General features: G+C 46.5%; 1 protein-coding gene across 1 annotated transcript in view; it reads right to left on the bottom strand.

Annotated features, from left to right (window-relative positions):
* PLD5 (phospholipase D family member 5) overlaps positions 1-18,562 on the bottom strand; it is a gene marked incomplete at both ends in the record, with an annotated part of 180,933 nt that overhangs the window by 96,425 nt on the left and 65,946 nt on the right. The window contains one exon of the mRNA XM_079763616.1: positions 7,898-8,034. Within this exon, the coding sequence (XP_079619742.1) occupies positions 7,898-8,034 (137 nt within the window). The remainder of the gene's footprint in view (positions 1-7,897; positions 8,035-18,562) is intronic.

The raw sequence follows: 18,562 nt of genomic DNA, 5'->3' as shown, positions 1-18,562 counted from the left end.
ATGTAGATTAAGATGCCCTGAGCTGTCTGGCAGCAAACAATCATCCTATTCAGGTTTTGGGGAAATGCCTTTAGCCATTCCCAACAGGTGATAACATATGTGACTCAGCCCTTGTTGAGTCCCCAAGATCCATCAACCTTTTGATGAAACTCTTGCTATTATGACATGCTGGAATTGGCTTCCGGCAGGCACCTTATACGGTAGCTGGCATATTGTAGGTATATGAAAAGTGACAGATGTAATAATAAAACGAAATCATGTATAAGCATGGTCATTTGTGATGGGTCACAGCCAACCCCCACCTGCAAGTCTAGTTCCGAGTCCCTTAACTAATCAGACCTGGATGCCAGGATAATGTGATAATCAAATGAAAACAGAATAGCTGGCCGACTCTCCCCTCAGCTATTAGTAAGACAAGAAAGCATCTGCCTCAGAGCTGGGGAAGCAAAGAGCCCAGCCTGCAGTATTTCCGAAAGCGAGCTCAGGATGAAGTACTTCATTTACAACACGGGACAAGCTCGGCTCATCCCATGCAGTGGATGTCACCATTATTGATGCAGAGAGATTACAGTGGGAGGTCGCCTTATAGATGCATGGATAATCAATGTTCCATGCTCTATAAAAGCACAACAAAGTAATAATGACCTGTGAATAGCTCCTACAATGATTATTTCTAATTCAATGGAAAAGAGAGGCTCAAAAATCTCATGCTACCTCTCTGATAAGACAGACGGGCTCTGTGGGATGTCACTGATTGTGTTACTGTTATGATAATGATTATTGTATTGCTCTCAGATACTTCCCGGTGTTTTACTGGTCCTCTCCGGAGCCATGCTTTTCCTAACCATGTCCATACAAAGGACATGAACAGGCAAGTCACAGATGGAAGAGTAGACACAGCTCATAAACATGGGTGAAGAGTTTCAACCTGACTCATAATTGATAAAAACAACCAAACAATAAAACACCACTTTTTCATCATCAGATTGGCAAAGATAAAGGATTTGACAATACACTGAGTGGCCAGATGATGATGATCTCTGAACGCATAATAATCTGGCCACTCAGTGTATATCCTCTATAATAAAAGGCTAATATGCAAATTGTTCTCTCGACCAGGAGTTCAACCAGCAGGCAGGCCGGCCAACTGCCCATGTCCCCTCCCGCTTGCCAGGCTGGCTGTACCCCATCCATGCACAAATTCATGCACCGGGCCTCTAATATATATATGAATCATTCACACACACACACACACACACACACACACACACACACACTCAGTGTATACTACAATGTTGGCAAGAGTGGAGAAAACAAGTAATGTGACATCTTTTTAAAAAAAATATTCTTATTCATCTCAGAAAGGAAAGGGGAGAGAGAGATAGAAACATCAATGATGAGAGTGAATCATTGATCAGCTGCCTCCTGCACGCCCCACATTGGGGATGGAGCCCACAACCCCGGCATGTGCCCTCACCGGGAATCAAACCATGACCTCCTGGTTCATAGGTCAACACTCAACTACTAATCCTTGCCGGCCAGGGCACCTGGGCTTTCTTTTTCCTCTTCACTCCCTCGGTCAATGTCCTGCTTGCCTCAGGCTAAAGGGCAGCTCTGTCACTATGGGAAGCCCTCAGGCCAGGGCGGCTGAAACAGGCTCTCAGGGCAAAGGCCAGCTGTGCTCTCTGTCCTCAGCACCATTGGTGATCATCAGAATGGCTGTGCCAATGGGTTCCGTGAACTCTTTGAAAAATATACCCCACACTCAAACTTTTTTTAGAGAACAAACCTGGCGACAGGAAATGTCAACATCATTAATTATATACGTTTCATTAAAATTAATAGTTTGAGATGATTAGCTTCTGCTGCTTCCTAAAGTGGTAGGTAATTATGGACCATTAGGAAGTGGCACGATCGCTCACATTTCCTCCTTTTGAACATTAAACGCTAAAGATAAAATATCACCTTTAAAAGAATCTTTGAGCCCTAGCCGGTTTGGCTCAGTGGATAGAGCGTCGGCCTGCAGACTAAAGGGTCCCGTGTTCAATTCCAGTCAAGGGCACATGCCCAGGTTGCAGGCTTGATCCCCAGTGGGGGTGTGCAGGAGGCAGCCGATCAATGATTTTTTCTCATCACTGATGTTTCTATCTCTCTCCCTTCCTCTCTGAAATCAATTAAAAAAATATATTAAGAAAACTAATAGCCTTTGAGATTTTAGCTATGGGAATAGAAACAATACTTTCAGGGTACTAAGCTAATCAAATATCTCGTAATTCAGGAAATTTGAATTTTACTTGACTCAGTGGTGAAATACGCCCATATGTGTCATTTCATATGAGAATACAGTTCGGAAGAATATACATATCTGAATTTAAACGTTTGAGGACTTCTCTTTCCTTCATTTAAAATTAAGCTTTTGTCTTCCATTCCCCATTATTATGAAAAGTTATTCATGCAACGTTAGTTATACTATTTCATTTTAGCAATTCTTCAGCAGCTTTCTTTCTTTTTTTAAAAAAAATATTTTATTGATTTTTTACAGAGAGGAAGAGAGAGGGATAGAGAGTCAGAAACATCGATGAGAGAGAAACATAGATCAGCTGCCTCTTGCACACCCCCTACTGGGGATGTGCCCGCAACCAAGGTACATGCCCTTGACCGGAATCGAACCTGGGACCCTTGAGTCCGCAGGCCGATGCTCTATCCACTGAGCCAAACCGGTTTCGGCAGCTTTCTTTTTCTAACTAATTTCCATAAAATAGTCTGTAAGCAAATAATCTATTAACTTCAGTCTCCCCTCTCACAATCCCATTATTTCCCAAAAGTGCATTCCCCCATGGAGGGATAATACATTGATCTGGATAACACATAGTATCTCAATGAACAGTATTATTCCTGTATTAGATACTTGTTGTTACATGGAAATCATTGCCCATTAAAAAAGAGTAGCTGGCCTGACTGGTGTGGCTCAGTGGTTGAGCATCGACCCATGAATAAGGTGACCAGATCGTCCCGCTTTTGGCGGGACAAAACCAATTTTTAACAGTTTGTCCCGCGTCCCACGGCGTTTTAAAAAAGTCCCTATTTTAGAATCTTTCCAAAAATAGGGACTTTTTAAAAACGCCGTGAGACGCGGGACAAATTGTTAAAAATTGGTTTTGTCCTGCCAAAAGCGGGATGATCTGGTCACCTTACCCATGAACCAAGAGGTCACTGGTTCAAGTCCTGGTCAGAGCACATGCACGGGTTGTGGGCAGGACTTCCCTGTTGTAACTAAAAAGTACTTTATAGGGATAGATGTTGAGATTATGCAAATACCCTGCGCTTCAGTACACTCTCACCTGCCAGTTTTATTTTACTTGATTTTTTTAAATTGATTTTGGAGAGGAAGGAAGAGGGAGAGAAAGAGAGAGAGAGAGAAACATCAATGATCATCGATCAGCTGCCTCCTGAACACCCCACACTGGGGATTGAGCCTGCAACCCGGGCATGTGCCCTGACCGGGAATCGAATTGTGACTTCCTGGTTCATAGCTCGACGCTCAACCACTGAGCCACACAAGCTAGGCCCAACAGTAAAGACATCACTGGGTTTGTCAATCTAACGCATAGCAGATCTAAGTTAATGTGCATAAAAAGAAAAACCCGTAGTTTAAGAAAAGGATGAAAAGTGAATTGTAAGCTGGTCTTTATTTCGGAGCAAAGTGAGATGGAACTTAGAAGGGGCTGCAAACTCGGGCCGTGAACTTCTGCCCCTTAATTAGAGGCACAATAGCCGGCTGGCTTGGTCCGCGATGACATCACAGATGCTCCTGGATGAAGGGCACGCGCAGGAACATATTCTGTGCTCACAGAACCCTCTCACGTCAGGCACCACAAGTGTCTTCATCGGGCGGGTGAGGAAAAATGTGGCCCCGTAAAATCAAGAAACCTGCCCAAGATCTCCCATCTCCCAAATGGCCCCGCCAGATTCACACCAGGTAACTCCGCCCTGCAGTCCATGTCCTTCGTCTCTCATAGGAAAGGCAGGCAGGGGACGGAGGAGGGGGAACCTGGCTCAGTCACCAAAGGAAGGAGGAGAGCCTTGCCTCTGTGTCACTGTACCTGTCCCCCATCCCCTGGAGGGACCGAAGCAGCAACTGGAAACGCACTGGGAAAGGAGGGAAGCACACAGAAACGCCCCCGGAAGAAACAAAGCAGTGGGTCAAGGTCATTTACCGAGGTCAGAGGACCTCGTTGCTGAGCCTAACAACTGAGGTTGGTTAAAGGCACTTCGGAGGATAAGTGCCGAGCAGTGTTTATGTTATAGATTCATGTGGAAGTTATGAGCGCCGAGGGGAACATCAGTCTACTGTTAGTTCAGTATTATAGCGGCAAAGTAATAAAAGGGGGAAAAGAAATAAAATAAGTCCGACAGAAAAATTATAAATAGGGTATTTTTTTTATAGGGAGATACATTTTTTACTTTTATTTTAAAAATTTATTTTATTTATTTATTTTTTCAGAGAGAAGAAGGGAAAGGGAGAGAGAGATAGAAACGTCAATGATGAGAGAGAAATATCATCAATCGGCTGCCTCCTGCACGCCCCGCACGGGGGATCGAGCCCACAACCGGGGCATGTGCCCTGATTGCGGGGGGGGGGGGGGGGGGAATTGAACTAGTGGCCTCTTGGTTCTTGGCTCGAAGCACAACCACTGAACTACACTGGCCGGGCAGAAGGTAGCTTTTTAGAAAGACATAAACGTTGGGGAAAGACTGAGTTGGCGGTGTGTAGAAGTAGTAGAGATAAGCTGAATTACATGTATTTCGGAGAGCGAGCCCGGGGTGAGAGATCTTGGGAAGAGGCTGTCAAAACACAGAGAAGCCACTGACAGAGTTTATATTCTTCCAGGTCCCGGGAGTGGGAAGAGCTGCAAACCCAGAGGGAATTTAATTGTAGCTTCACCGTCATAAGATCTCAGCGGGCGGGCGGCGCTCTCTATGATCAGGACACCCTAAGGAGAAAAGCAGGAACAGAAAGCCAGGAGGCCAAGGAGAGGGTAATTGGAAGCTGAGCAGCACCTGCTCACTGGCGCCACCTTGAGGTGGAGCCTGGGGAAGTTAGTGCCAGGAAAGGGGTGAGGTGGTGGATGGCATTCTGCACAGAGGGCTGTGTTGGGACTGGCAGGCTGGGCAGAACATCTTCAGGTGGGCGCGTCCCCTCCTGGTCTACCTCAGTGCTCGCGTACGCACTGGGGTGCATCCCCAAATCGTGTCCCCTCTTTTCCCAGGGGCATCCCTGCCAAAAGGGTCCTAGGACTGAAGAACAGAGAAACTCGCTCTCCTCTGTTGAGGGGCTGGATGCGATGGCCAGGCTGCCCCGAGGACAAGGATGGGTGGAGCCAGGAGTCAGCCTGTTTGTGACCTGGCATCGTGGCTGAAGCCAAAGCTCCAGGGAGGCAAGTGACCTGGGGGGCATGGAGGATGCTGCCGGAAGGAGCGATTGGGTAACAAGAAAACGAGAACATTGAACATTAAAACAGAAGGGGCTGGGGTCCAGGAGGATGTTCCAGAAACTGGGAGACTGCAGATGCCAATGGACCAGACCATCCATCATAATAAAAGCATAATATGCTAATTAGACCGGACAACCGAATGACCTTCCAGATGTCCTTCCGGACATCCTTCTGGACGACCTTCCAGATGAAGCCGGGGCTGCGAGGGCCGAGGCAAGCTACCGCGGCTGTGAGGGCTGAGCCCCTGCACGAATTTCATGCATCGGGCCTCTAGTATATATAAAACAGGACTCTGAGCACAAAGTATAGCAACCTGCCCAGGAAGCCAGCCTGCTCCAAGTCAGGCTGCTTTCCCTAGCCATCATCTAGAGCCGTGGTCGGCAAACTGCGGCTCGTGAGCCACATGCGGCCCTTTGGCTCCTTGAGTGTGGCTCTTACCACAAAATACCACGGCCTGGGCGTGTCTATTTTGAAGACGTAGCGTTAGAAGTTTAAGTTTAAAAAATGTGGCTCTCCAAAGACATTTCAATCGTTGTACTGTTGATATTGGGCTCTGCTGACTGATGAGTTTGCCGGCCACTGATCTAGAGGGCTGAGCCGTGACTTCTGGAACCCAAACGGCCCTGGCTTGCTTAGCAAGTGCCAGTTTCCCTAATTTCCGTCCCCACTTCCGACCTGGGACCAATCAGAGTCAAACACGCACTCCCAGCCAGTCACCCAGGATGCCACGCTGCTAGTGGGCAGGCCTCCCGCTTCCTCACACCAACAGCCTCCCATCAGGGCACCCGAACCTTCCCTTTTTGCTGCTGTAAAGGTCTCCCCCTCCCCTGCCTGCCTTGGAGACTTTGCCAGACGCGGGGGACGGTGGCTGACCACCCTGTGATAGCAAGCTCCGAATAAAGAGCCCCCGTTCTCACGCGCTTGGTCCTTGTTTACCCCACAACTACAATCAGGAGGAAGTTGGTTCAGGAGAAGGGAGGATGTGGGAAGAGGGGGATTCTGACTCTGAAAGGAACAGGAGAGGGTTAATATTTACATATTGCTTGATAGGCCTTTCTTTTTTTTATAAGTATATTTTTATTGACTTCAGAGAGGGAGGGAGAGGGAGAGGGAGAGAGAAAGATCAATGATGAGAGAGAATCATTGATCGGCTGCCTCCTGCACACCCCGTCCTGGGGACCGAGCCCGCCACCTGGGCATGTGCCCTTGACCGGAATCGAACCTGGGATCCTTCACTCCACAGGCCGACGCTCTAGCCACTGAGCCAAACTGGCTAGGACACCAGCAGTAATCATTGCAGGGTGAGGTGAGAGGGCAGAGCATTCCCCTGTACGGGCCACTGGCCCCTTGTCCACATTACGTCGGGAGCTTCCAGGGAGAAGGGAATGACGATCGCTATTGTTCTATTGCTTTTATGATCCCAATACAATTTTTCTCCCAAATCCAGTCTGGGAAGTAAATAGACTGAGGGGACGCCTTCTGAACCTGAAGGAATAAATCTATAATGTGAACTGACTTCTCTCCTGTATCCTTTGTTCTCCATATAATACAGTTGCCTGGTAACAAGACTCTAATATATCATGAGCTACAAAGAAATCAAACTCCAGTTGCCTTTTCCAGACATTTTTTTGTGGGCGCCAGACGTTCGACCCTCGAGGCAGAAAAGTCAGGATAAAAACTCACATGCACGTTCCCGGGTGGTTGATTTTAAGCCAGAAAGGAGAGACACTTAGACCGATGCTTCCCATGGGAGAAAATTATAATTAAAATTCATTACAAGCGCTAATTCATAGTAACTTGTCATTTTGTGGTTGACTTCAGTTTTCAAAAAATGTGTATTTTTATTGATTTCAGAGAGGAAGGGAGAGGGGGAGAGAGAGAAACATCAATGATGAGAATCAATGATGGGCTGCCTCCTGCACACTCCCCTACTGGGGATCAAGCCCACAACCCGGGCATGTGCCCTTGACTAGGAATCGAACCATGACCTCCTGGTTCATAGGTCGATGCTCAACCACTGAGCATCACCGGCCGGGCATGAGATGGTGTTTTTCTTTTAACTTCTATTTGATGGAACAATTAGCACACTGTCCCCTGTCCATTCGGGGTCCTCATTTTTGGCCGTCACAGAACAGACGGAAACCTCATAAGCAGAGGCCTTCAGAAGTGCGGACTGGTGCAGACTGTCATTTTGTCCCCCACCCCCCTGGACAGGATCTGCCCAAACTGTAAAACGAATGACATCACGACTCCCTTTTATTTCCTTGTCAAAATAAGAGTCTCGGTGGACCCAGAGGCGAACGCCGGGGACCACGTGCGGCTGTGACATCTCTCCACTGCCCAGGGCCCTCTGGCTCTCTCGCCCACCCCCCAAGAGAGAATTTTTGTTTGTTACCTCTTACCGACATTTATTTTGGCAATTTTTTTCCGAGAGCCCGTCCTCATCCTCTCCCATGATGTCCACGGCCGAGAATATCAAGGCCACGAGGATGGCGAAGCAGCAGACCAGGGCGAAGACCACGATGCACCGCTGCTGGGACTGCGGAGAAGAGGAGAGAGGGGGGAGTGAGAAGGCTGTGGCCCACGGGGCGCAGGGTCGGACAGCTGCTCGGATGCCACGAGAATCCTCTGGGAAACAATTCCTTCCCTCACAGCCAGAGAAGGGCTGCTCTGGGGAAAATGCCTGAGACCTTCCTGCTCATTCCTCAACACAGACTTCAAACGCCCACACCGTGTGTGAGAGCCTGTTAAATAATTCAACCGCTGCATCAAGACTTCCAGATGAGTTAGCTCTTCTTCTTTCTCATCAAAAGTAGCCAAGCCCTGGCTGGTGGGGCTCAGCTGGCTGGGCATCGTCCCAGGCACTGAAAGGTTGCTGGTTCGATTCCTGGTCTGCCAGGGATGTGCAGGAGGCAGCCCATCCATGTTCCACTCTCACATTGATGTTTCTCTCTCTCTCTCTCTCTCTCTCTCTCCCTCAAAAAATCAATTTAAAAAAATCTTTTTTTTCCCCTTAAAAAGTCATCCATTTACTGATTGATTGATTGATTGATTGGTTGTTAATCCTCACCCAAGGATATTTGGATATTTTTCCATTGATTTTTTGGAGAGAGTGGAAGGGAGGGGGAAAGACAGAGAGAAACATCCATGTGACAGAAACACATCATTGATTAGTTGCCTCCTGTATGAGCCCCAACCAGGGCCTGGGCCTGGGAGGAGCCTGCAACCACAGTACATGCCCTTGACCGGAATCCACCCGGACCCTTCAGTCCACAGCCGACACTGTATCCACTGAGCCAAACCGGCTGGAACTAAGAAATCTTTTTAAAAAAAAAGCAGTCAAGGAAAGTTCACTACAAGATCCATGATCGAAATTAAAAATGAAACGCAGGGGGGCTCCATAAAATTTTCTGGATGCTGCTCTGACCACCACCTCCCAAACTATGTTATCAACCTCCTTTCCCACAGACTCGGGGGAAGGCCCCTCACAAGCCATGTGCACACATGGGCAGGCACTGCAGACACACTGCTCTGTGGGTCCGAGTGGGGTGAAACATACGTGTATCTGCGCACAGCACCGCCCTGAGCCACAGAGCGGCCACCTCGCACAGGGTGACCGTGGTCTCGGCTGGAGGCGAGCTGAGCTGCGTCAGGCTGGTCCTCAATCTCCCTCTGGCTTAGCCGTCAACAGCAGCTGCTCCTCACGCCTCCCTACCTGCCATCTGTACCACCCCCTCCGAAGCAAAGAGAACCCCTTCACAGACCCCTAAGCCACAGAATAAATGACTAGGGAATGATGGGATCAGGAAGAGAAAATGAGTAAGCATCGCTACCCTAAAAACAAAAGGCGAAGCGGAGAGGCAACACGTATTGATGTGAGATCCAGTGTGGCTCAGTGGTTGAGCGTCGACCTAGGAACCAGGAGGTCACAGTTTGACTCCTGGTCACAGGGGCTGCGGGCTCGATCCTTTCCAGGTATCAAGTACAATTCTGTAACACACCAGCTGGATGTTGCAATGTGTGTTTGCCACCCAAAGGCACCTCTTCGTCACCACATAGTTGATTCCCTTTACCCTGTGCTATCCCCACCTCCTGCTCCTCTGGGAACCACCGTACGTTGTCTGGTCTGTTGAGTTTTGTTTCCTTGTTTGTACATTTGTTTCCAGTTTTTTCTTTTAGTGGAGAATACGATTTAGAAACCAAGACCTAAGTACTAAGCATGTCTATTATTACTGGGGTATTGCCTCTCCCAGACCCTCCCAGTGCACAACGCTAGGAAATACACACACACACACACACACACACACACACACACACACACACACAAACACACAGGCTCTCTCCTGTTTATATTTTGACATCTGTCTCTATACATTAAAAACCTGAGTTCAGCCCTAACTGGTTTGGCTCAGTGGATAGGGCGTCAGCCTGTGGACTGAAGGGTCCCAGGTTCAATTCAGGTCAAGGGCATGTACCTTGGTTGCTGGCACATCCCCAGTGGGGGGTGTGCAGGAGGCAGCTGATCGATGTTTCTCTCTCATTGATGTTTCTAACTCTCTATCCCTCTCCCTTCCTCTGTAAAAAATCAATAAAATATATATTGAAAAATAATAAAATAGCCAACAAGTTCAAATGACTATTAAAAAAAATAATAAAATAAAATAAAAACCTGAGTTCACTCCAACACTTCAAATATCAATCCACATCCCAGATTCATTCTCACCTCTCCCTTTTCTTTTTCTTTTGTTTAAATCCTCACCAAGGATAATTTTCCATTGTTTTTTTGTTTTGTTTTCTTTTTTTTTCTGAGAGAGCGTGGAAGGGAGGGGGAGAGGCAGAGAGAGAAAAACATCAGTGTGAGAGAGACCCATCGATTGGCTGCCTCCCACACTGGACACTGCCACACCAGCTGGGAAAGGACTCTTACGTTTTTAGCAAAAGATTCACAGGTAAAATCATTTCACTTAGGTCTGAAGTGAGAACCTTCCAGGCAGAATTAGTTCCTTCATAGAAGTGTTTTTTTTTTGTGTGTGTGTTATTGTTTTAATTTTAGAGAGGGGGATGGAGGGAAAGAGAAACAGATTTGTTGTTGCAGTTATTTATACACTCATTGGTTGATTCCTGTACGTGCCCTGCTGGGGTCCAAGCCCCCAACCTCGGCCTATCAGGAGGACACTGACCGATGCCCACTTTGATCTGCAGTGGAAACCAGCATGAGCTGCCTACGGCCTCGGGTCCAGCACTTTCCTCTCTCTCACACAGAGCAGCTGCTGAAGACTGCTCAGCAATTCTCCCTGGTCCCCATATATATATATTTTTAATATATTTTTATAGATTTCAGAGAGGAAGGGAGAGAGAGAGATAGAAACATCAATAACAAGAATCACTGATCGGCTGCCTCCTGCACGCCCCCTGCTAGGGATCGAGCCCAAGACCCAGGCATGTGCCCTGACTGGGAATCCAACGCTGACCTCCTGGTTCATAGGTCGATGCTCAACCACTGAGCCACGCTGGCTGGGCAAGACTTTTGTATATTTAAGAAGTTGCTCTATGTCCCCATCTTTGATGCCAGAACTCTTTTTCCCCCCCTTTCCGTGTGTTTAATTTACTTCTACCCCCATCTTTTCCTTTTTGGGGGATTCTGCTCTGATCAAGTTTTATTTTTTTTATTTCTTATTTATTTATTTTTTAAATCTATTTTATTGATTTTAGAGAGGAAGGGAAAGGGAGAGATAGAAACATCAATTATGAGAGAGAATCATTGATTGGCTGCCTCCTACACGCCCACTACTGGGGATCAAGCCCGCAACCCAGGCATGTGCCCTTGACTGGAATCAAACCTGGGACCCTTCAGTCTGCAGGCCGACGCTCGATCCATTGAGCCAAACCAGCCAGGGCAAGTTTTATTTTTTTATTCATTTCTTTCCCTCTTAATTTTCTGTTTAGTTCTCTCTTTGCTCTACTGCCGCAAAAGATTCTGCCTCTGTCTTTTGTTCCGTTTTATCTTTAAATGGAAACGGTCTGTGTCAATTTTCATAAACACAAAATGTGCTAACTACTTTCCTCTTAGCTCTAGCATTTTGGGCATCCTGAGGAGGGCAAAATCTCGCCAAGACTAGAGAATCCAATATTACTTATGTCATCATTTTTTTATGGCTGAGTAGTGTCCCATTGTCTATATGTGCCACGCCTTTATGTAATCATCTGCCAAGGACACTTAGGCCAGTGGTCGGCAAACTGCGGCTCGCGAGCCGCATTTGCCGCTCTGTTGCCTAATGAGTTTGCCGACCACTGACTTAGGCTGTTTCCAAGTCTTGGTTACTGGGAATACGCTTTGATTTGAAGAGGAGGCTGCCTTCAGAAAGCGGTTAAAGGTGACATCTACATGTTGTCTGCTATGTATTTTCTTTTTTAAAAATGTATTTTACCTCATTTTTTAAAAATTGACTTCAGAGAGGAAGGGAGAGGGAGAGAGAGAGAGAAACATCAATGATGAGAGAGAATCATTGATCGGCTGCCTCCCTCACGCCCCCTACTGGGGGTGGGGCCTGCAACCCCAGCATGTGCCCTTGACTGGAATCAAACCCAGGACCCTTCAGTTCGCAGGCCGATGCTCTATGCCAGGGGTCCTCAAACTTTTTAAACAGGGGGCCAGTTCACTGTCCCTCAGACCGTTGGAGGGCTGGACTATAGTTTAAAAAAAACTATGAACAAATTCCTATGCACACTGCACATATCTTATTTTGAAGTAAAAAAACAAAACGGCAAAAACACCCACATGTGGCCCGCGGGCCGTAGTTTGAGGACGCCTGCTCTATCCACTGAGCCACACCAGCTAGGGCAATCCCTTTGTCTTTTTCACCCAGTTCCTCAATCCCCATCCCATCTGCCAACCATCAGGTTTATTCTCTGTGCCTATGATCTGTTTCTGTTCTTTGTTTGTTTTATAGAGTTCCACATAGAAGTGAAATCAGATGGTATCTGTCTTCCTCCGTCCTGGCTTATTTCACTTAGCACAATACCCTCTTGGTCCATCCACATTGTTGCAAATGGTAAGACTTTATTCTTTTTTTATGGAAGAGTAATATTCCCTTGTATATAAAATATCAAAGACCTAATTAAATAGAGATGCACAGACTTGTGGACAGAAGGAACTATGCATTTAATAAAACCGCAGTCTGAGGCAGAGGTGGTTAGGGGCAATCAAGCCAGCAGGGGAGCAATTAGGGACAATCAGGCTGGTAGGTAGAAGCAGTTAGGGGCAATCAGGCAGGCAGGCGAGTGGTTAGGAGCCAGCAGTTCTGAATTGTGAGAGGGATGTCCATCTGCTGGTTATCCCACAAGGGGTCCCAGATTGGAGAGGGTGCAGGCCAGGCCAAGGGACACCCTCCCCACTGCTCCCCGTGCACGAATTTCGTGCACCGGGCCTCTAGTGCATTTAATAAAATCGCAGTCATGTTGCACATGAGCTGAAAGCGGAGCAGATCCAACACTGTCCTGCTAGTAACATTGAAGGTGTAATCATGGCAGGGGGTGACTGAGACGGGGTAGAGGGATGACGATTAAAAGTCATGGGGAAGCCGGGGTGTTGCGTGAGTCCTCAAGTCGATGGAGGGTTAATAACATGAGCCTGGAATGAGGGGAAAGCTGACCAATGGAAGGCCACTTTTCCACCTGCAGCAGTAAAGAGTGTCCGATCCGTGTAAGTAAATAAATACCTTTTAAAGTGTGGAAATATAATTATTCTCCGATTTTAAATTCTCGACCCCCGGCACGCACATTACATTGGGGTTAATTTTCTAATTAATCAAAAGAGCATTTGCATTTTAATGTGCATCTTATAACTGCTGACACTCTCAATCGGTTTTAATGATCTATGCCAACAGTTTTCATAAACCCGGTCATCCGTACCATGTCTGCTTACCCTGTTTAGACGTTATTTATGATATTGCCATGGTAACATGCACCATCTAAAACAATGTCTACTACAATCCCCATAGAGTGATGAGTATCTCGCCGTGCTAGAATTTAAAATTCCCTCAAACACTCTTAGAGGGGCAAATATCAGTTTAAGAGTTTCTGAGCGGTACCCAAGCAGCAGACTGAAATAGATATGCCCACTCTGACATTTTATGCCCTTCCCTTTAATAATATAAAATGATATAAGACTCAAGCCCATCTGCCTTGAAGAGCAGACATCCGTTCCGCTCTCTCTACCGTGGTCCGTCGTGTTTCCTGGGAGATCAAGGTCAACAGTGGCCCCTAAGGTACATCAGCATCCCCGTCAGAGCTCCGTGGATTTATGGGAACCCAACGACCCTGGATGTCGGCTACCCTCCTGTTTTATGGGCTCAGAGAGACACAATCTCATCTACAGCACAAGCCTGGCGCCCTGCAGAAGGCTCCTCAATTCTGCTCTATGCCATCGCTAGAGTGTTTAAAAGCCTGACGTAGTTTCCTAGGAATAATAGTACAAATTATTCAAGTAACTGCCCAGATAAGGATAGACTCTGGCCACCTGGAAACAGAAAACAACAACAACAAAACCTTACAGTGCTGATATTTAGCAGAGAGAAACAAGGGGAGATATCCTAAAAACTGCTTCTTTCCTCGTTCTCCGCTTCAACTTAAAAAATATATATATTTTTATTGATTTGGGAGAGGAAAGGAGAGGAAGAGAGAGAGAGAAACATCAATGATGAGAGAGAATCATGGATCGGCTGTTTCCTGCACGCCCCACACTGGGGACCGAGCCCGCAACCCAAGCATGTGCCCTGTCCGGGAATGGAACCGGGACCTCCTGGTTCATAGGTCGACGTTCAACCACTGAGCCACACTGGCTGGCTGCTTGAGCTTTTTAACGTTCACTCTCTTCCTAGGTTTAATCTTTATATCCATTTCCCTCTGTTGGCATATAAAGAATATACTTTGAAAACATTTCCACGAGCCAAGTCCTGCAAAGCATCTACTATTTGATGCCAAGGTCAGAATGACCCTGGTGCAATTGTTTATTCCATTGACTGAAACGTTGGAAACGACAGAGATGATGCATCTCTGCTGCCGTGTTGGTGCCGTCGCAGGGAAAGATAACGGTTTAGCATTTCAACCTGCGGTCTGCCGCCCGTCCGTCCTCAGTCGGACCAGCTCAGGCTATTCCTGACTTCGCCCGCAGGAAAACCATGTCCTTCCTCGCAACAAAGGACCTCACCTCCTCACGTCAAAGACCCAGGGGAGTGGCAGGGAGGTGCGGCAGTACCTAGAACGATGGGCAAAGAACTAGGTCAAAGTCTCCATGGTGGCGGAGAGTCGTGGCTCGGGCCCTAACCGGTGTGGCTCAGTGGACAGAGCGTCGGCCTGCGGACTGAAGGGTCCCAGGTTCGATTCCGGTCAAGGGCATGTACCTTGGTTGCATGCACATCCCCAGTTGGGGGTGTGCAGGAGGCAGCTGATCGATGTTTCTCTCTCATCGATGTTTCTAACTCTCTATCCCTCTCCCTTCCTCTCTGTAAGAACAAATCAATAAAAAATATATTAATAAAAAAAAGAGTCGTGGCTCCTGCTGTAGCCTTTGTACCTGACCATAGGAATCACCTCACAGAAGGAGGGTCCCGGCGGTAGATTTCTTTGCAGTTTAGGGCTGCACGGCGTTTGCTGTACGAAAGCGATCACTATTTCAGTATGACACTAAGGCGGTCAAGCAACGCAAATCGAAAGAGAAAAACAAATGGGGAATTTTAAAAATTAATTGTGAAGAAGAGGGTATGGGAGCTACTAAAGTTGGGGGAACGATGAGAGGAGAGTATTGCTCAGAGAGGGAGTCTGGGTTACAGGAGCAGGGTAGACATCCAGAGCTAACGTAGCAAGATCTGCATTCTTCCAACCACTGGAGTGAAGGTAACCCATAACCGAGAAGCCATCTGACCAAAAAGAGGTTTCCCAGAACCTGCCCCACCTTCGGCTGCCCTAGAAACAGGCCATCCCCCTTACGAAAAGCGTAGTTTATTCTCTCTCATCTCTGAGGTTTCCATCTCTCCCTCCCTCTCCCTTCCTCTCTGAAATCAATAAAAATACATTCAAAAAGAAAAAGGGGAGGGGATTGAGAAGTACGGATTGGTGGTTACAAAACAGCCTCAGGCAGGTCAAGCACAGACAGGAAACAGAGTCAATAACATTGTCATAACTCTGTACGGTGCCAGGTGGGTGCTGGACATATCGGAGGGAACACTTTGTAAAGTACATGACTGTCTAAGCACTGAGCTGGACACTGGACACAAAATTAATACAAAACAATACTGAATGTCAACTGGAAATTGAAAAACATAAAAATTAAAAGAAGTATTTTAAAAGGGGGAAAGAGGGGGATATTAGTTTTCCACATAGAATATTCTCTGACACAGGCTTCGGCCGGTCACAGCTCTGTTTTTCTCTAATGTTTAGAGCCCCCCCCCCGACCCCCCCGCGCCATCGAGGTTGCTGAGAAAATGAATGAGGGATTTCAAGCCCATTCATGCTGGGAGAGTGGTCTGGAATACATTTCAGGAGCAAGGTTAGTCAGTGATGTTTGTGACAGGGTAACGGTAGGATTTGATTTACATAAACTTGAGAATAAGTGGAACAAATAGAATTACTCATAGTTTCATAGTGCCCATCGCAAAACGGAACCATACAAATAAGACTTTTCTTTTTTGCACAAATCTTCACCATGTCGACCTTCCCTGCATGAATCAAAAATTTTACAAAGAGCTGTTTTTATTTTTAAAAAATATTTATTGTTGGAAATATTACATAAGTCCCCTATTCCTCCCCACACCCCCCCATTGACCCCTTCTAGCCCCGCCCCCCCAAGGCCTTCACCACCCTATTGTCTGTGCCCTTGGGTTATGCATATATGCGTTAGAAGTTCACAAAGAACTGTTTTAAAAAATGTAAGATGTCTTGTGCATTGTAAAAAGATGGAAAAATATAGAGTAATAAGGGAAATGATTATAGATGTTGAGGTAGCTCTATCTATATAACAAAAAAGAAAGTAATTTAAAATATGAATAGACAAAGTATAAGGTCACCTAATTTACAGAACACCAGTTTCTTGGAAGCGTTATGGACTTCATTCATTATTTAACTGGCGATAGAGAAAGAAACAATTTTATTGGTACTCTTCTACACAATATGGATTTATTCTATTAAAGCTATATTTTTATTCACTATGCCCACCATGAGAAAAACTTCCCCATACACCAGTATATTTTATTCTTTAACGTCCAAGCTCATTTTTTCCCTTCTAATATTGAACATGTACAAGAGGCAGTTTCCCTGAAAAGTGACAAATAGCACTGTATATGGTAATCAGCGAGTATGGGAAGGCTGGAAGTTGTGGGGGCGAATGTAATTCCCGATGTACAAACTAACAACATTACTAGCGTACGATGCCTAGCAGGTGGAGGCAGAGTCCCTTAAGATCATAAACCATGGCAGGAGTTGCAAGCCAATTACGACAGCCATAAATTACACAGTGAGGGTACCAACTATAGGAGAGACCAGTAAAGGCTTCACCATTTCTTTAAAAAATATATATTTTTATTGATTTCAGAGAAGAAGGGAGAGGGAGAGAGAGACAGAAACAGCAATGATGAGAGAGAACCACTGATTGGCTGCCTCCTGTACCCACTCCCCTACTGGGGAGCGAACCCGCAACGTAGGCATGTGCCGTGACCCGGAATCCAACCGGGGACCTTTTGGTTCATGGGTCGATGCTCAACCACTAAGTCACACCGGCCAGGCTCTTTCCCCCCATTTAAAGGAGTAAATCTGACTGACAGACATTCCTCTATGTTCTTGGTAGCTTTTCTTCTCGTGTCAAAACAGAAAAGAATCTCAGCTGTAAAGATGGGGGACCAGGGGGGAAAGTCACTAACCAGAATGAAACCACTGAATCCCTCTTCGTTCTAGACCATGAACTTCTCTAGAGCTGAAATGGTGGACGTGTTGTCCTAGAAATTTTCAGAAACATCCAAATACCTTTCTTCTGATTGTCTCCATTGAAGCAGACACTGAATCCTAACAGGCTTTAGGGAAGAGGAGGTGCCACAAAAATGTTGCCCGAGAAACACCTAGTTTAGACGGACACAGCGAGCATCTACACTAATAAAAGAGTAAGATGCAAATTGACCATACCTTCGTGATGACCGACAGCCAATCAGGAGTGAGTATGCAAATTAACCCAACAAAGATGGTGGGTTAATTTGCATAAACCGAGTGCCTCAGTTGCTCCAGGCCTCTCGGGAGTGTGGGAAGGCGGGAAGGTGGCTCTGAGCCGGAGCGAAGGCGGTGCCGCCAGCCAGGGGAAGTAAGGCCCATTCTTGCACGAATCTTTGTGCATGGGGCCTCTAGTTGAAGAATAAATGCAATCTGGTGGGTTATAGAAACAAAAGCCGAAATCACTTCTGATTTCGCTGTCAACTGTCTTGGCTAAGAATCCGACTGCAGTCTCACAGTTCTGTTCCAGCAGGACCCAGTCACTCTCTGGCTAGAAAAATAGCCCACCCGCTCTCCCACTTATCGTAAGACAAACATTATTTTAGTAGGTACAGTCACAAGTGAGCTATGGTTAGAAAAGGGGGTGGGGGTGTCCGCCCTATTTATAAACTCCTTCAAAAGACTGATCTGATCAAGCAAGTCTCCTATCTGTGCAAAATGTCACGTTATCTTTGCCCAGGTGGCGGGGCTCAGTGAACGTTGACCCATGAACCAAGAGGTCACCTGTTTTATTCCTGGTCAGGGCACATGCCCAGGTTGTGGGCTTGATCCCTAGTAGGGGGTGTGCAGGAGGCAGCCAATTGATGTTTCTATCTCTCTATCCCTCTCCCTAACCCTCTTTCTAAAAATCAATAAAAACATTTTTTTTAAAAAAAGTCACATTATCTTTAAAATTCGGAAGCCTAATACATGGGCTCATTTATTCAGCTCTTCAACTGCAGGTTATCTGTTCATTAAATGTCACACTGAGCCTAAACAGCTACCTCCATCACCCCAGCCCTCTAACTGCTGTTTTCCCAGTGCTTTATAATCTC

Source organism: Cnephaeus nilssonii (genome assembly GCF_951640355.1).
Source record: "Cnephaeus nilssonii genome assembly, chromosome: 23".
Classification (NCBI taxonomy): Eukaryota; Metazoa; Chordata; class Mammalia; order Chiroptera; family Vespertilionidae; genus Cnephaeus; species Cnephaeus nilssonii.
This window is presented reverse-complemented; position numbering and strand designations above follow the sequence as displayed.